The 16,679-nt window shown below is 38.9% G+C and overlaps 1 protein-coding gene across 1 annotated transcript; it reads left to right on the forward strand.

The window, feature by feature from the left end:
* The first annotated feature begins 605 nt into the window (after positions 1–605).
* Positions 606–15,305, forward strand: cry1a (cryptochrome circadian regulator 1a). The gene is made up of 14 exons (XM_027151534.2): positions 606–1,683; positions 7,055–7,163; positions 8,160–8,302; positions 8,439–8,623; positions 9,171–9,259; positions 9,470–9,610; positions 9,724–10,035; positions 10,891–11,042; positions 11,145–11,347; positions 11,904–12,011; positions 12,592–12,687; positions 13,815–13,892; positions 14,087–14,194; positions 14,623–15,305. The coding sequence occupies exons 1-13, from the start codon at positions 1,526–1,528 to the stop codon at positions 14,188–14,190; spliced, it is 1,878 nt and encodes a 625-aa protein (XP_027007335.1). The 5' UTR covers positions 606–1,525; the 3' UTR covers positions 14,191–14,194; positions 14,623–15,305.
* Positions 15,306–16,679: the final 1,374 nt, after the last annotated feature.

Consider the following 16,679-nt stretch of genomic DNA (forward strand, 5'->3'; position numbering starts at 1 on the left):
CTATAATAATCTAGTTCTAGTTCTTCTCCGAGCTGAAGATGGTTAACGTACAGAAAGCATTCCATTAAACATTAGAGATGTAACGATGACTTCAGATAAAAAGGTTGATTTGATGTACGTTTGCTTCCCCCTAGTGGCCAACAGCAGTAATGCATCATCAGATATCCAAAACGACAATTAAGTGGAACAAGAAAAATAGTTTACTTATAACATAAATAAAATTTACTCTTTAAAATTTACTTTCATTTATACATTCAATCTTCAATACTTTTGTACTAGACATTGGCATCTGTTTGTGAGAAGAAGAAAAAAGAGATGTGTATTGAATTGCAGTGTTTTCAAGACAATAACATAAGGCTACAATTATGTTCATTCGGGAGAAATCTTCACGTGACAAGCTATTTATTTAAAAAAGAGGAGCGCGTGCTATAAACTCAGCGAGAACGCGCACGTTGGTCGGGTGCATGCGCATAATTGTGCTTCCGTCTTCGTTCATGCCCGAGCTCACGTGCTCATCCGGGTACTTTAACTACAGCCTGTCAACATGGAGATAAAGAGACACAGCATTTAGGTTGCTGTTTTGATCGAGAATCAAAATATACACAACATTTAACATGCGCAGTAAATGCATTTGTGTATTAACGTTGTTGGGTTTTTTTTTTTGTAATATTTATCAGTTGTTCTATGCCCGTGTATATAATTTAAAAACAACACGCCAAAATAATCACGCTTGAAGAACGTGACTTTGGGATCAATTACGTCAGACCGTGCAATAGCCAATCAGAAGAGGTTCGGCCCACGTGCGCGGTAGTCTGGGTGGCGCGAGCGTGTTACGTAGGCGAAAGTGCGCTCGAGCTCCTACGTGGGACAAGAGAAACGTTTTAGAACTGGACACAGTGCAAGAATATACAAGCTGGAATTGATCATATGGATGTTTATTTTGTCCGTTGTGCGTTGGAGACCTAGTTCAACCGCCTGGAACGTCGGCACTTGAGTGTTTTAGCGAGTATTCATATTTACATAACTGTTACAGTTTCGTAGTGCGCGTGCTGGCGAAGAGGGAGCGCGCGTGAGGATTTCAACCACTAAATATACACATACTCAACAAATAATTTATATTTGGATCCGTATATTGAGACAAACCGATCACGTAATATCGCATTTATAACATTTTCTTAATTTTTGTGACTCAGAAAAAAAGAAAAAAATAAACAAGTTATACAACAGGGAAGTACGGTACAGTGCGGTCCTAAAGCCCGTCGTGTATTCGGCTGCGCACTTGTACAACGCACTTGTAGCCAAATGGTTCGCTTGTGGCCGGTGTTTACGAGCTCCGACAGCATGGAAAGCGTTTTGTTAGAGCAAGGATAATTTCATTCGCTTAAACAACTTAACGCTTTGATCCTTATATTTGAATAAACCATAACTGAGCACACTTTTTTTTCTCCATCACGTTTTTTGGGACTGCACAGATTGCTGAAAATAGAAGAAATATTGAATCTTAAAGAGTTTGTCCGGTGAAGTAATGGTCGTAAATACAATCCACTGGTTTAGGAAGGGCTTGAGGCTCCACGACAATCCATCCCTTAAAGAGTCGATCTGGGGAGCCGATACTGTGCGCTGTGTTTACATCCTCGACCCCTGGTTTGCTGGATCGTCCAACGTCGGGATCAACAGGTGGAGGTACGAAAACTATATTTACACTCTCATCCAGAGCCACTTACATGTCTATCTCATGTTATACAACTGAGCAGTAGCAGCTTGGTGGACGTGGGAATCGAACTCACCGCCTCCTGATTGGTAGTTCAACACCTTAACCCCTAGGCAACCACATCTCCTAGGCAACCACATCCAACTACGGGTACCTTCTGAGAGTGTAAACATCTCCATGCTGCTAAAATGTACTAGAGGGATTTGCAGAATCTTTTACGCTAAAAGTTTCTCAGTGTGCAAGACAAGTTTGCTATCTTGCTGTTTGGTTTCAGGGGAAAGAAAGAAGCGAATACATGCTGAAAAGGATGCCTTAAGTCACCGGATGGCATCATCGACTAATTTGAATATTCATTGAATTGTCACGATCATTTGCATATCAAAACTTGTTGAATTATTAAATATAGTTTATCATGATATAACAAGATGGTTGAAGATGGTTTTAGATCATAAAAAAAGTTGGCAAAAGTTTTTGATCATAGCATCACAGATTAACTATTGTTTTATTTACAAAATAGAGCAAAGATCTTCCATGTACATACAGCTGAAATAATTAACTTTTTATTATTTCTAATTAAAAAAAAACATGAAGAACAGAGTTTAATGCAGATGGATATACAAACAACAATCAGTAATTTGAAAATGGTGATTAGTGATTGGCTGAGAACAATGATCAATAATTAATTCTTAAACAATAGTGATAACTTATTGGTGATTGGCAAACAATCTGTGATTTGCCATCAGAGCAACAGCTTGCACCAGAGCAGCTCAGTCAGGCTTTATGCCATTGGTGTAGACTTGTAACTTGCAGCAGGTGCTCTGTGAACTGCAGAGTTACAGGATAGTCATTTTATTCTGCTCATTAGATTTGTTACTAGGCACTTATTTGAAATGAATCTGTCTAAAAAGTCACCAAGTCCAAGATGGTAACACCAAGCTTCTTGCTGAGTATATACGCAAACACACCAATAAAGTAAATAATTTGCAACGCTTTCATTTATTTATTAGCTTGTCACTATCAAAATCATCCCTGAATAGTTTTATGTTAATTTACAAACCAAGTGTTTTTTAATCAAGAATTTTAATGTATCAAAAATAACACTCACTCTATTCCTCCGGGAATGGTTCAACTCTGACGGTATCACACCTTAACAAGTTTGACATTAATTTCTTAATGGGATTATTGAGACAAATTTACTAACATGCTTTACTAACATGCTTTTTTCCACCAAAAATTATATTTGGAGCCACATTAAAATGCTTCATTTATTGCATTCATCTCTGCAGAAATTAGCTGTCTGTGTTTTCACAGCATGGGTGTGGTTGATGACTCTTGTTATGTATTCTGGTGATGTAACATCATGTTTGGCGGAACCATGTCACCTTTTGCCCTCGTGTATCTATTGTAGAAGCTGCAAAAGTGGTCAGTGTGACATGAAGAGGCAAAAGTAATGGTAGACATTTACGGCATACCAGTGACCGATCCTCCTGGTGACCTACTTACTGTTCAGCATCCGATGACTGATCGTACCTTGTTGAACAGGACAGGGAAAGTTGCTATGACTAAGGAGAAAAAGCAAAAGCATAATAAGTCTTCAGTGCTAATACCCAGATGGTGTTATTCAGTGTAGATGAAAAACTTTTAATGCCTTTAATAAAGATGATGAACCTAAAATCTTACACTAAAATTCTTAAAGAATCAAATAAAATCTCCTTGCAAACTAAATAAAAGTAAAGCAAACTTGTGTTCCGCATGCCGCGATCATCGTTTTTTCTGTGTGTTAGTGCTCTCTTTGTAATCTGCTCCATAACGAGGCAGAAAGTGACTGAGGATTTAATGAGCAGTGTGTAGACAGATTTCGAACCACGGTGATCAAAGCAAGATCACACATGCTGTACTGGTCTTGTATAGAGCTGTTTACTGGTCTGCTTCTGCATGTCTGTTTGTCTAGGCAGCACTGTGACTGACCTTTCATGACTCCCTGAAGTTTAGATGGTCTGGTATTGAACATAGTGTGACATTTTGTAATTGGCAAATTGGACCCTGCAAGCAAATAGGTGTGTACACACATGTATATGTGTGTGTATATATTTGTGTTTGTATCACAAAAGTTCTTTTACTAGTTAGTCAAGCAAATGGTATTTATGGCATTCAGTTATCTAATGTTGGACTTGGCCAATAATCACGGATTGTGTAATCCAAAGCTACATCAAAAAAAGAAACTGATGCCTTAATACCTTATTATAGCCCTACTTGAAAGTAAAACTCTGGAAAAGTTGACATTTCACTGAAGAGGACATATAAGCATGCTGATCATACTGAACCAGATTCATCAAAGTTCAATCCTGACAATGAAACAGCCATGTGAACTAGACAGAGCTTTTTCCTCTGCGTTGTGGTACACTTCCCTGTGACGTATTAGGTAAAAAAAAAAAATCTCGTTGGCTGGCTTCATATGTATCGGAGGAAGCACATGTTGGCCTTAACCCCTGAGGTTAGTAGCTGTTGTGTGATTGGGGGCACCATCAGCCAGGTCTCCCCTATCGTACAACAGCTACCAACTGGCGAGGGTGAATCCTCTGATACATGTGAAGCGTTTAACCAAGTCTATGGCATCTGGAAAATATGGATTCTCAATTGTACACTGCTAATTGTTCTGCATGAAAGGAGAGTCCAAAATCCTTTACTGTCTCTCAACCTGTTAGACTATAGATTGGTGTGGACAGACAGACAGACAGACAGACAGACACACACACACACACACACACACACACACAGACAGACAGACAGACACACACACACACACACACACACAGACAGACAGACAGACACACACACACACACACACACACACACACAGAGACACACACACACACACACAGAGACAGACACACACACACAGACAGACAGACACACACACAGAGACAGACACACACACACAGAGACAGAGACACACACACACACAGACAGACACACACACACAGAGACAGACACACACACACAGACACACACACGCACAGAGACAGACACACACAGAGACACACACACACACACACACACACACACAGACAGACACACACACACAGACAGACACACACACAGAGACAGACACACACACACACACACACACACACACAGACACACACACGCACAGAGACAGACACACACAGACACACACACACACACACACAGACAGACACACACACACAGACAGACACACACACACAGACAGACACACACACACAGACAGACACACTCGCTCTCACTTACTTTATTGATCCCAGAGGAAATTCAAGCATCATACACAGAAAGATTATCACAAACACAAGAAACCCATCCGTTAGGCCATCCCTAAAAGTATTTTGGTTTGCAGTCGGTAGGTAGGTCTATTTTTTTTCAAGTTCAAATGTAAAAAAAAAAAAAATTTTGGTGATGGTGATTACATAGGTATGACTTTAAACAAATTAGCATATCGTGACGTCACTGACTGGGTCTTCAACTCGTGCTTTCAGGAGCATCATCGCAAACCTTATTTTGATGCTGGGCACAGTTTTTCCAGAACTTCGTGCCAAGTTAAGGCGGTGTCAAGCTGTTTTAATGAATTTTTTGGATGTATTATGGTGCCTGAACCCGTTAATATTAATATAAATATTCATTTAAAAAAAAAAGGTCTGCCTTAACGCAAATTTACAACCGGCAAGTCAGTCGGTCTTAAAGCAAAAAAAAATAAAAAATTGAGTCGGTCCTAAATTGACAGGGTCGGTCGGGTTACGGCAAACAAGAATATTTTTAAGTATGGCCTTAGGTGCTTTTTATTATTTTTAAATAAAAATGTAAAATGTCCAGGAGCCACAAATAGACAAGTAAATACAAATGCAAAGTAAATACAGACGGGAAAAAACCCCACTTTGCTAAGTCTCTCACATCAGTTTGTATGTTTCCACCCTGCCATACCTGAGAGATGTTGTACAGTCTTTAGCAGAAGATAACGGGTCCTCAAATATATATTTTTGTGGAGGTGGTGATAAATATGGAACTACAAAGTATGCACAACTCCTGGATTAACGTAATTTTATAGATTTTATGAACGTAATTTTATAGATAGATCTTTACTTATTTATTTTCTTGTAGGCAGACAATAATTCAGTGGTATAATTTACAGATGAGGAGATGTGATCAAGCCGCCAGTGTGCCCAGTTATTACCAGGATAATCGCAGGCCACTACTGAATCTGTTACCTGGCAACAGCCATAATACATGTCTCTGACTTGTCTGTGGGTGTCACTCGGTTAGAAATTGTGTTCTGGATAGTGTGGGCAACAAGAGCTCTAACACAATGATCGATCCTCTTCTTTGTGTTCATGTTTGTGTAGAATCCAGATCTGTACAGCAGCCTGTTAGAAATGTATCTCCACATTGTGAGATTTGCTTGTAGTAAGTGATCAAATTTGGGTTTTAAATTGGAAACAGAAACCTTTACATAACCGTGCTGTTCTACAAAAAGAATCCATTAGGGTTTGATGTGTTTGCAGCCTGAAGTGGATTGTTTTCATCACGTTGCCAATGATTTTTACACCTGGTCACTTCATGCGTTTTCTGTGATCAGACAGCTATCCGATGGTAAAAAGACCGGGTGTAAATGCCCTCCGAAACATTTTCGAGATGATATAAATCCGATCGTTCAAACCACTTCAGGAGGTGGTCTGGGACGCATTTCAGATGAAACTGGACGGGGTAAATGAATGTGGTTGTTCAAGCCACACAAGTCAGCGCTATACTCCTCCCAAACAGAAGTACGTCACTCGCAAGTGATCTTTCACCCAGGTGTCTCTTTGGGTCTTAAAACGCACTGCTGTCACCAGCGAAAATGCAGCAAACAGTAAATGCTGTTTTTTGTAGCATAACCATCGTAATAAGTTTTTCTATCATATATTTAATTGCATTCTGAAAACTGCATGCACCAAAGCGTGTTCCATTTCATTTACCTCGGAAATGAGGTAAAATATATTTGCATATTGGGCGGGAGTAGAAAGATCGGATTGATATCCGATTCGCCAAGACGCATTTGTGTGGCCTAATGTAAATGGGACAGTTTTAACAAATCAGATAGCTATTGGATCAGAGAAAACACATGAAGTGACCAGATGTAAAAAGGCCCTAAGAGTAATTATTTTGCTGGTGTAGTATTGTGTAATATCTCTACTGAATCTCCTAAATTGTGCTAACCAGTGCTGCTAGTTTCAGTTTTCCTTTAAACCTTTTGAGTTATTTTTAGACCTTGAATGTTTAGTATCCAGATAACTTCCTGGGTAACGTTTTCACGTATAATTTTATATTCTGCAGGTTTCTACTACAGTGTCTGGAGGACTTGGATGCCAGTCTCCGCAAACTCAACTCCCGCTTGTTTGTAATCCGGGGCCAGCCCACAGATGTGTTCCCCAGGCTCTTTAAGGTACCACAACATTTCTCCCACACACACATTTTATGTTCTAATTAAGCTAATGTTGGTGTGTACAATTGAATGCAAAAGCTAGCATCTATTAAACTTAAAAAAAAAAAATAATAATAAAAATACGGGATAATGTTCTACAACACAACAGCAATGTAAACCACAAGGCAAAATTCCAATCAGTGAAGACTGGCCAAGCAATCTGGCAGCGCTGAAGCCAGATATATCAAAAAGTGCAGTTACAACACAACATCCAAACTCTGCTCAAACAGTCCCAAAAAATACAAAAAAAGACGAAAGACGTTTGTCACACAAGTTATTTGAAGCAACATCTAGTAACACTTTCATTACGCTTCCCTTCATTGAGGTTTAATGCACGATTTAACGTAAAGAAGCTGTGAACATCAGCATCAATAAACCATGTGACTAACAAAAGAACTATTTATTTATTTTTCTTTCTTTCTTTTTTTTTTTTTAATAATAATAAACCAAATAATGACCTGCAGTCAGTTGTTTATTAGCAAAAGTGAGGCTGAAAATCAAGCTTTAATAAAGACTTTTTTTAAAGATGTAATTATATTTTTGCTCAATTATGTGGACTTGCGTTTAGTTATAAAGTGAATCGTCGACACCGTCTGAAACTTCACTACACTAAGTGTCTCTCTAAATATAAGTTGCTTTACTGACTTTTTGTTCTAGACATCTACACATTTCTGCACATCAGTCTGATTATTCTACACAGCTTTGGTCTGGACAAACTAAATACTAAAATGTTCACAACAACATAGTTTCTACATAAGTTCCACTATTCTTATTACTTGCTAGAGGTCTACTTATGAAGTTGTAAGGCATCCACTGTGCTATAAATAGCATCTACCAGTCGTGCTACAGACAGCAGTTTCCAGATAGGGTTTCACTGAAAACTCCTATCTGTTCTATACACATCCATAGCCTAGTTTTTCTGTTAATGCTAATGAAGTTTCCTTGGTCCTCGCTCAGGAGTGGAACATCACCCGGCTGTCTTACGAGTATGACTCAGAGCCGTTTGGCAAGGAGCGAGATGCAGCCATTAAAAAGCTGGCCAGCGAAGCCGAAGTGGAGGTGACAGTACGGATCTCGCACACGCTCTATGATCTGGACAAGTATGTATGCTAACGATTATCAGTCTCGAACACACAGGGCGATCTCCCTGCTATACCAGATCAACTCGAACAGTTCCTGTTTCCAGTATTTTTTTCTTGCTCTTTTTTCACTCTTCTTTCTCTGTTTCTCTGCCAGGATCATAGAGCTCAACGGTGGCCAGTCTCCACTCACCTACAAGCGCTTCCAGACCCTCATCAGCAGGATGGAGGCAGTGGAGACCCCGGCCGAGGCCATCACAGCAGAAGTCATGGGCTCCTGCACAACTCCTCTTTCGGACGATCACGACGAGAAGTTTGGGGTTCCTTCCCTTGAGGAGCTTGGTGAGTTTCTCGTATTGTAATTCACTTCCCAGTTTAGAAGAGCAGAAAGTTGTTTTTGAGTGTCTTGCAAAACATTTGAAGGTTTAGCAGCATATACAGCAGCATTAGCAGCATATACAGCATATATGCTGATACTAGAAACTTTGAACAAATTAAGAAAGCAAGAACGCAGTGGTGAACTTTTCAAGAGCAATACAAGAGTGGAGGGAAAAGGACTGCGCTGTGATTCTCTCTTGAATTATGAGCAAAAGATGATCAGATTTTTACCGATTCTGCTTAGATGTTTAATATTGAACTGTCAACCAACCAAATGTCTCTGATGAAGTAGAATAGAGACTGGAGTGAGTAAAACTGCAGACATGTTATTGCAATCACTGATTTTTACTGTATATGCTGTTTCAACATCTTAACACTTGACACAAACATCTTCTATTTTTCCCCCTCTTTGTCCCTCTTTTTGGTTTCTTTGTGCTTAAAGCTATTTTATGATGTCCTCAGGATGAGTACGTGTAAATGCTCAGTTGCTCGCTTTGATTGGTGTGTTCAGGTTTTGACACAGAGGGGCTGTCCTCAGCAGTGTGGCCCGGGGGAGAAACCGAGGCCCTTACACGGCTCGAGAGACATCTGGAGAGAAAGGTCAGAAATTCTTTGCTGATTAAACCACATATTTATTTAGTTATTTAGTCATACATACATACCAGGAACATGCATTTTGTTGTCTGGCTTTTTACTGTCTTTTATATTCTGTATGCAGGCATTAGTGACAAGTCAGACCCATTCAGAACAAATTAGAAAATGAAGTAGTTTGGCACAGTTTTGTTAATAATCACTGAACTATGCTTCCAGGCATGGGTGGCCAACTTCGAGCGTCCCAGAATGAACTCCAACTCGTTGTTGGCTAGTCCTACTGGCCTCAGTCCTTACTTAAGATTTGGCTGCCTCTCATGTCGGCTTTTCTACTTCAAACTCACTGACTTGTACAGGAAGGTAAAAACGTTTATCTCCATTGTACAATAATTAGATCTTCAGTTCTCTCAAGTCATGTTTTGAGTCACACTAATCCCTCTCCTTTCCCGTTATATCCCGGCTTTATCCTATAGGTAAAGAAGAACAGCTCGCCACCTCTGTCGCTCTACGGCCAGCTGCTGTGGCGTGAGTTCTTCTACACAGCCGCCACAAACAACCCACGCTTCGACAAAATGGAAGGCAACCCCATATGCGTTCAGATTCCATGGGACCGCAATCCAGAGGCACTGGCCAAGTGGGCTGAGGGCAGGACGGGCTTCCCCTGGATCGATGCCATCATGACTCAGCTGAGGCAGGAAGGGTGGATTCACCACCTGGCACGTCATGCCGTGGCCTGCTTCCTCACACGTGGAGACTTGTGGGTCAGCTGGGAGGAAGGCATGAAGGTACTGTTTCATTAACACTCACGTTCTGTTTGCTGTTTGTCTGGGGTAACCTCAATGAGCCATAATACACATTAAATGTCATGACTCTCGTTTTATTGAAAAGTTGGGCTTAATATTTATTTTATTAAAAAATGTAAGAACTTAGAAGTATTGATCTCTATTGCCCTAAATTAGTTATTTTAAAAAGAAAAAAGGCAATTAAATAAAGAACTACATATAATTAGTGCATGTAGTAGATAGCAGTGACTCTCATTTTATGATTTTATTCACTAAAAGGTTTGTTCACTGAGTCTTTTAGTCAACCTGGTTGTTGTTTGTTGTGGTTGTTGATTTTTAGTTCTAAAAATTTTCATATTTAGAAATGTACTGAGACTTTAAAAAACCTGTGAACTCTCTTCAGCTCAAATGACAACGGCTAGATCTATTATGTATTCCTATATTTTGTCAACTGTGTTTGAATGAAAGTTGATTACTGCAAGTTTCAATGTCCTTTTATTGTGTAAGGGTATCAGTGGTTACATTTATATTAATTGGGGATTATTGCTTATTAATTATGCTTCATGCACTGATATAAATCTTCTCCCAATGTTGAACCAGTAAGATTTATGACTGTAAATCCTCGTTCATGCCTCTATAGACAGTGTATATTATTTTGTATCAGTCTTTTTTCCTTTCCTTGTAATTCTTGTAAAAATAAGTTACTGCATCCATCATCTGTTCTTTTCTCCATTGTCCATAGTTGAGTTGAACTTGAAATACAGAGAACCATGTGGTGTAGTTGCATGCTGTACACAGTAGATGTCACTGCAGCCTTGTTTAATTGCTGCACATATAACGCCCTCGTTATGGTGTCAGGTGTTTGAGGAGCTGTTGCTGGACGCAGACTGGAGTGTGAACGCAGGCAGCTGGATGTGGCTCTCCTGCAGCTCCTTCTTCCAGCAGTTCTTCCACTGCTACTGCCCGGTGGGGTTCGGCCGCCGCACCGACCCTAACGGCGACTACATACGGTGGGTTAGATCCAACTGTATGTATATTAATAATTTTGTATGTTTATAATTGATTTTAACAGAGGGTTTAATGTAACCAATCTGCTTCGTATTGTCCTATAGACGGTATTTACCTGTGCTGAGAGGATTTCCTGCCAAGTACATCTATGACCCGTGGAACGCCCCGGAGAGTGTGCAGAAGTCGGCTAAGTGTGTGATCGGTGTGCATTACCCGAAGCCCATGGTGCACCATGCAGAGGCCAGCCGTCTCAACATAGAGCGCATGAAGCAGATCTACCAGCAGCTGTCCTGTTACCGTGGCCTGGGTAAGTCTCGCCTGACGATTTGTGTGCAGTAGCCTGATCTTGTGTTTTTGTGATGGCTTGAATTTATTTTTCCAAAAATTACAAGCACAGGATTCTTCTTTTAAACTTCTAGCAATGAAGACAGATATGTAATACTTGCTGTGGTGTCTGTACTCATGTTTGACGCATGTTAATCAGAGAGCGATTTGGCTGAATGTATATTGTGATGATGTCATACAACATGTCTTGGACTGATTTACCTTATATATTTGTGTGTGTATATAGTGTGTCTTTGTTACACACGTTCTGTGTAAATATTTGTACAACTAAATATACTGATAAGTCTAATCAGAATTATATTTCTGCAATTGATTTTTTTTAGTCTGCTGCTGTTTGTTCGAAATCTCTTGGACTTTTTGTATTCCCTGGTTATGGCTTTATTTCTCTTACATTTTTGTGATTTTTGCATCGTTCGATTTTTTATTTTTTTTTTTTAAATCCCCTTTTCCAGTGGTGTGTTGCTGGAATGTTTCAGGTCATGAAATCCTGATAAATAATTATTTCCTGACTCTTTTAGGACTGCTGGCTACAGTGCCATCCAACCCTAACGGTAACGGCGAAAACTCCACAAGCATGATGGGAATTCCCGCTACAGATGCCACCCAGGACACTGCTGCGTCCTCAGGTATATTTTATAATATACGTAGAATTTCTCAAATGTATAATAAACAATCAATGTTTTCTTTTCTCTTTAATAATTATTATTTAATGTTACAAACTGCATAAAAAAACAACAACCCACAGTTCTTACTCCTGTAAACTTCCCCCTGGTGTAACACACACACACACACACCACGTTCACACAATCGCTGTCCTATGAATCCACCAATAGGCCTTTTTACTATTGGTTGTCACAGTTAGTAATCACGGTTTATCAGAGGGTGGCACAACTAGCATTCAGAATCAGTTCTTTTGCTGCTGATTGAACATTCTGGAGGGAGTTTTAAAGATTTGTCTGAGGTTCGTGTATAAAATTCACCACTGTATTTCTGCATTTTGATATAGGAGATGAATATGATGCATATATACACATCTTTATTCAGGTTCATTATATTGAAGCAAGATGTTTGTGCTACATTTATATTGCCTTAGTCATAATTAAGGGAATAAAGAATTTGTATAAAATAGTTTCAGCTTCACTGCACTTAGCAAGTCCATATGAACACGTAGCATCTCAGAAACGTCTTGGCTTTACTTTACTTCAGGGTACCAGATGGCTGCTAACTCTCAGGGGGAGTGGCCCAGTGGCATGATGCTGTACTCTCAAGGAGACACACAATTCAGCTGTAACACACAACAAGGTATACACAACACATCTATGTTATATATTCCCTCCTTTTTTGCAGACATATACAGTGTATTATTATTACAGAACGAGATAGGACATCTGTTAAGAGAAGGAAAAAAAACAAAAAAACAAACAATTAATACAGCAACAGAACCACCACCCGAAAAAAAAAGGGGTCTGATCAAGTGGTCCTCTAATGAGGAGGTCCAAATATTACAGTTAGGTTCTCAATAAAACCCAGTATAGGGCTCCAGTATAGGCAGTGCCTCAGTATAGGGAATTTATACAAGGATCTCTGTGGTCCTTTGGAAGAGTGTCGGATTTTTTTGGAGGTGGATGCATCGCAGTACCTCTCATATCCAGTACTCGTGTGATGGGGAGGCATGTTCCCATTTAAGGACGAGGCACACCAAGCCAACATGGTGGCAAAGACAATGACGCCAGGCATTGTGGATGATATAACTGAAGCAGAGGGAATGCCAAACAGGGCTATCAAGGCATTAGGGGCAATAATGGTGTTAAGGGCCTGTGGGAGTGTTCCAAACAGTAGCCTATTAGCATCATGCACGACCAGAACATATGAAGTTGAACATCTGAAGATAGTTTGCAACTGAAGATGAGGTTAGAGAGATTACACACACAACTTATACTCACCAACCATTTAGTTAGTTTGCTTATTTGAGTTACCGTAGCCTTGCTGGCTGATCAACCCAATCTATCCATTCTCCTCTCATCAGTAGTGCAGAACCATGTATGAATTATGCCATGTGTGGCCCATAGCCCAAGTAAAAGTATAAAAATAACAACAATAAATATATATGGTGGTTTAGTCAAATCAAGTAACTCTGAAACCAGAGCAATATCACAGGACAACAATCTCACACAGGTTCAGACTTCAGCAAACATGCCCAGTGTGAAAACCACCTGAAGCTCTTGACAGGCATCTGTCATGCAAACATGATGTCAATAAAAGATGTGTGATGTTGCTGTGATTTGTCAATACATACTATTAAAAGCACTGTAATTCTGGCAGGTCCTGGAGGACTTCAGAGATTTTTTTCCCCCAGCTCTAACACTCCTCATATAGTGTAGGAGGTTGGGAGCTCACCAAATTGTGCTCATGATGCTTAATGTCTGTAGGTTATTCAGGCAGCAGTAGTGGGATGGTGTGCTACAGACAGGAAGCTCAGCAGATTCCTGGCCCCATGTTAATACAAGGTAACTAATTCCAGCTAGTAATTTTATTTTTTCTGTTTGTTTGATTATCTTTTTCAATATACAGGTCTTACTTTGTGAGTAAGATTTAAACGACTGTACGGTGTAACGGTTTTGTATCATTTTCATATCATGTAGATAAAAATCAATCTCATTTTTCTGCCTAATACTACCAAAAAGTTTTTGTCCTTTCTCAGGGCGGGGACATCACTCCAGCACTGTTCTGACCTCTGGGAAACGTCACAACCAGGACTGTGGTCCTACCACAGGCTCGAAAGTCCAGAGACAGCACAGTCCTTAAACAGGTTTGAATGATTTATAATTATTTCATGCCACAAAGTAGTTTAAATGTACACAGCACAAGACTTGGGTAAGATTTCACCATCAAGGATTACCAGAGGTTAGACCTACAGTAATTATGAGTCAGAGGTTCATTTAAATTTGATTCGTTTTGCACAAAAACGGTCATTGAAATCTTTTCATCCTTAAGAACATGATTGTGTAACTGTTTAACAAAATAACCATTGATAACGTCAAGATTATTATCAGTGCTTATTCCCTTCATTTTTTTACAAAACAAATGAAAAGAAAATACTTTAGAGAGACAGTCCAGGTTTTTTTTAGCATAATAATAATAATAATAATAGATACAGTGACTGTCATATTGCTTGCAACTGTTCAACATATTAAACCTAAAATGATGGGTTTTTTTTGTATCTGTGTGTCTCAACAGGTTCTCACGTGACTACACTGTCCTGGAGCTTACATACACAGACAAGCACATACATTAGTGTGTGTTGAAACAAGTGATTGAATATGTAAACATATATTAACTAATTAAGGGGAATCAGGGTGTTTTTTTTTTTTTTTTTTTTTTTTTTGTAAGCATTTCGTCACACTTGTACTACACTCAAACTCTAGCCAAGTTTGAAATAAATGAATATATAAATAAATAAATAGCTCCTCATTGACATGACAATGTTCTAATCTCAGTGAGTGTTAGAACTTCTCTTGGTACAGAACTTCGCTGTATATATGAATTTGTTTAATACTCAAACACTCTGTATATTTGCTATTGTATGTGCTTTCTCTTTCATTTAGTCTTAGACCCACTGATATATTTTTGATATAAATTATCATTGAGGATCAGCTGTATTTCTTTTCTTTTTGTAGATTTTGTTTACTGTGCACAGCGAGGACCTTCTCTGTCTTTCCTTCTTTCTCTGCCTTGCTCTCCGACCCGTTTCACAGTGTCACTCTTGCCGTCTTTCTTTATTTTCCTGTTCTCAATCAACCTTCTTATAAAGCGTCTTCTCACATAGTCGTCATCTGTTTTATTGAATCGGTGTTATTCATCACATTGTGCAGATTGTCTACTCTTGTGCGCTTGTTTAATAAAAATACAGTGTAAATAAATGTTTTGTCTTTCTTCACAATTCATTTACATTTTTTATTTAAATTTTATTTGTATAGCACTTTTGGCAAAGGGCATTTTCTCAAAGCATCTTTACAGAATATAGGAAATATAGAACAAAAAGTTCAACAGTTAATATTAAACTTAAATATTTAACTATTTAAACTATTGTCTTTTGTATTTTTCCTCAATGAGCAAGCCGGAGGCGACTGTGACAAAGAAAAACTCTTTGAGATGACATGAGTAAGAAAGCTTAAGAGGAACCGGACTCTAAAGGGAACCCATCCTCATTTGAGTGAAACCAGAGAGTGCAATTATAAATCGTTATGAACATTAAAATTATTATAAACTAACTTTATAAATGATGTATACAGTCATTTGGAGTTGTGTCATCTGAATTCATTATAGATTAAACACTTTGCATTTAGTTCCTCCAAGCCAGGGCCTTCAAATATTCAACAAACGACTTGTCCTTTATGAAAATCTAATATGCAAGGATTAAAACTCTTCTGGTAAGCAAGAAATTGTTCAATAATGGGGTGGGGGGACTTATTTATTTTTAAATATTTATATCAGCAGGTCCTGAAGTATTTCATTTTATTTGACAATACTATCATTTCTCAATATATTCAAATTGGCATCATACGTTTATCTGTTTACATTTATATATCTTGTTGAGTGTTCTATATTTCAGGTTTTTCCAGAATGTGTTTAATACCACAAGAAAACACATTGTGAATTATGCCAATACTAAGGATATAAAAATTAGCATTCTTTTACATCACAAGGCATGAATCCAGCAGAAAGAAGGCAGGGCTAATAAAAAGTTATCCTTATTTGTTTACATTATGCTCTAGAAACGCTCTTTTCTTAACATTCAGGATGTTGATGTGTGAAGTAGGAATACTGGAACTGGGGCCTGTTTAATTTTGGCTCTTATCTGTTATCACAAGTGTTTCTATTGATAGCTACAGCTGTCCCTCACTGCTTGCGTCCTAACAGAGGCTGGATTTAAAAGCAACCACCACCTGCCACTTGCAAATGACAGAAAGGCATGGCGTGAGTCTGATGGGATTTCTCATGATAACTGGAAGCTATTTGTGGAGCGCAATAAAGCTATTGAATATCCAAACAGAAGCCATTTTAATTTCTCCCATTCTATTGTCGAAACTGCTGCTTCGGATACACGCTACTAAACCAGTGCCGTGTCAGTGTTAATGCTGTGCTGAGAATGCTACCCCAGTAATATATGGTTCATTGGTGGTCTCTTTCCATTTATTGACAGGAAAAATTGGGGCTGAGAGGCTGGGTATAACAACAAATGGTCTACAAGCAGCAACTGTACACCTATAAAGTGCATCTATAAATAGGTACCT

Source organism: Tachysurus fulvidraco, chromosome 19 (genome assembly GCF_022655615.1).
Source record: "Tachysurus fulvidraco isolate hzauxx_2018 chromosome 19, HZAU_PFXX_2.0, whole genome shotgun sequence".
Lineage (NCBI taxonomy): Eukaryota > Metazoa > Chordata > Actinopteri > Siluriformes > Bagridae > Tachysurus > Tachysurus fulvidraco.

Bases quoted from the DNA above. Each gene is read 5' to 3' on its own strand.
- cry1a (XM_027151534.2), top strand. From the start codon at position 1,526: ATGGTCGTAAATACAATCCACTGGTTTAGGAAGGGCTTGAGGCTCCAC. The intron at 9,260-9,469 runs GTCAGAAATTCT...CTATGCTTCCAG, and splicing joins AGAGACATCTGGAGAGAAAG to GCATGGGTGGCCAACTTCGA. The intron at 12,688-13,814 runs GTATACACAACA...TAATGTCTGTAG, and splicing joins CAGCTGTAACACACAACAAG to GTTATTCAGGCAGCAGTAGT.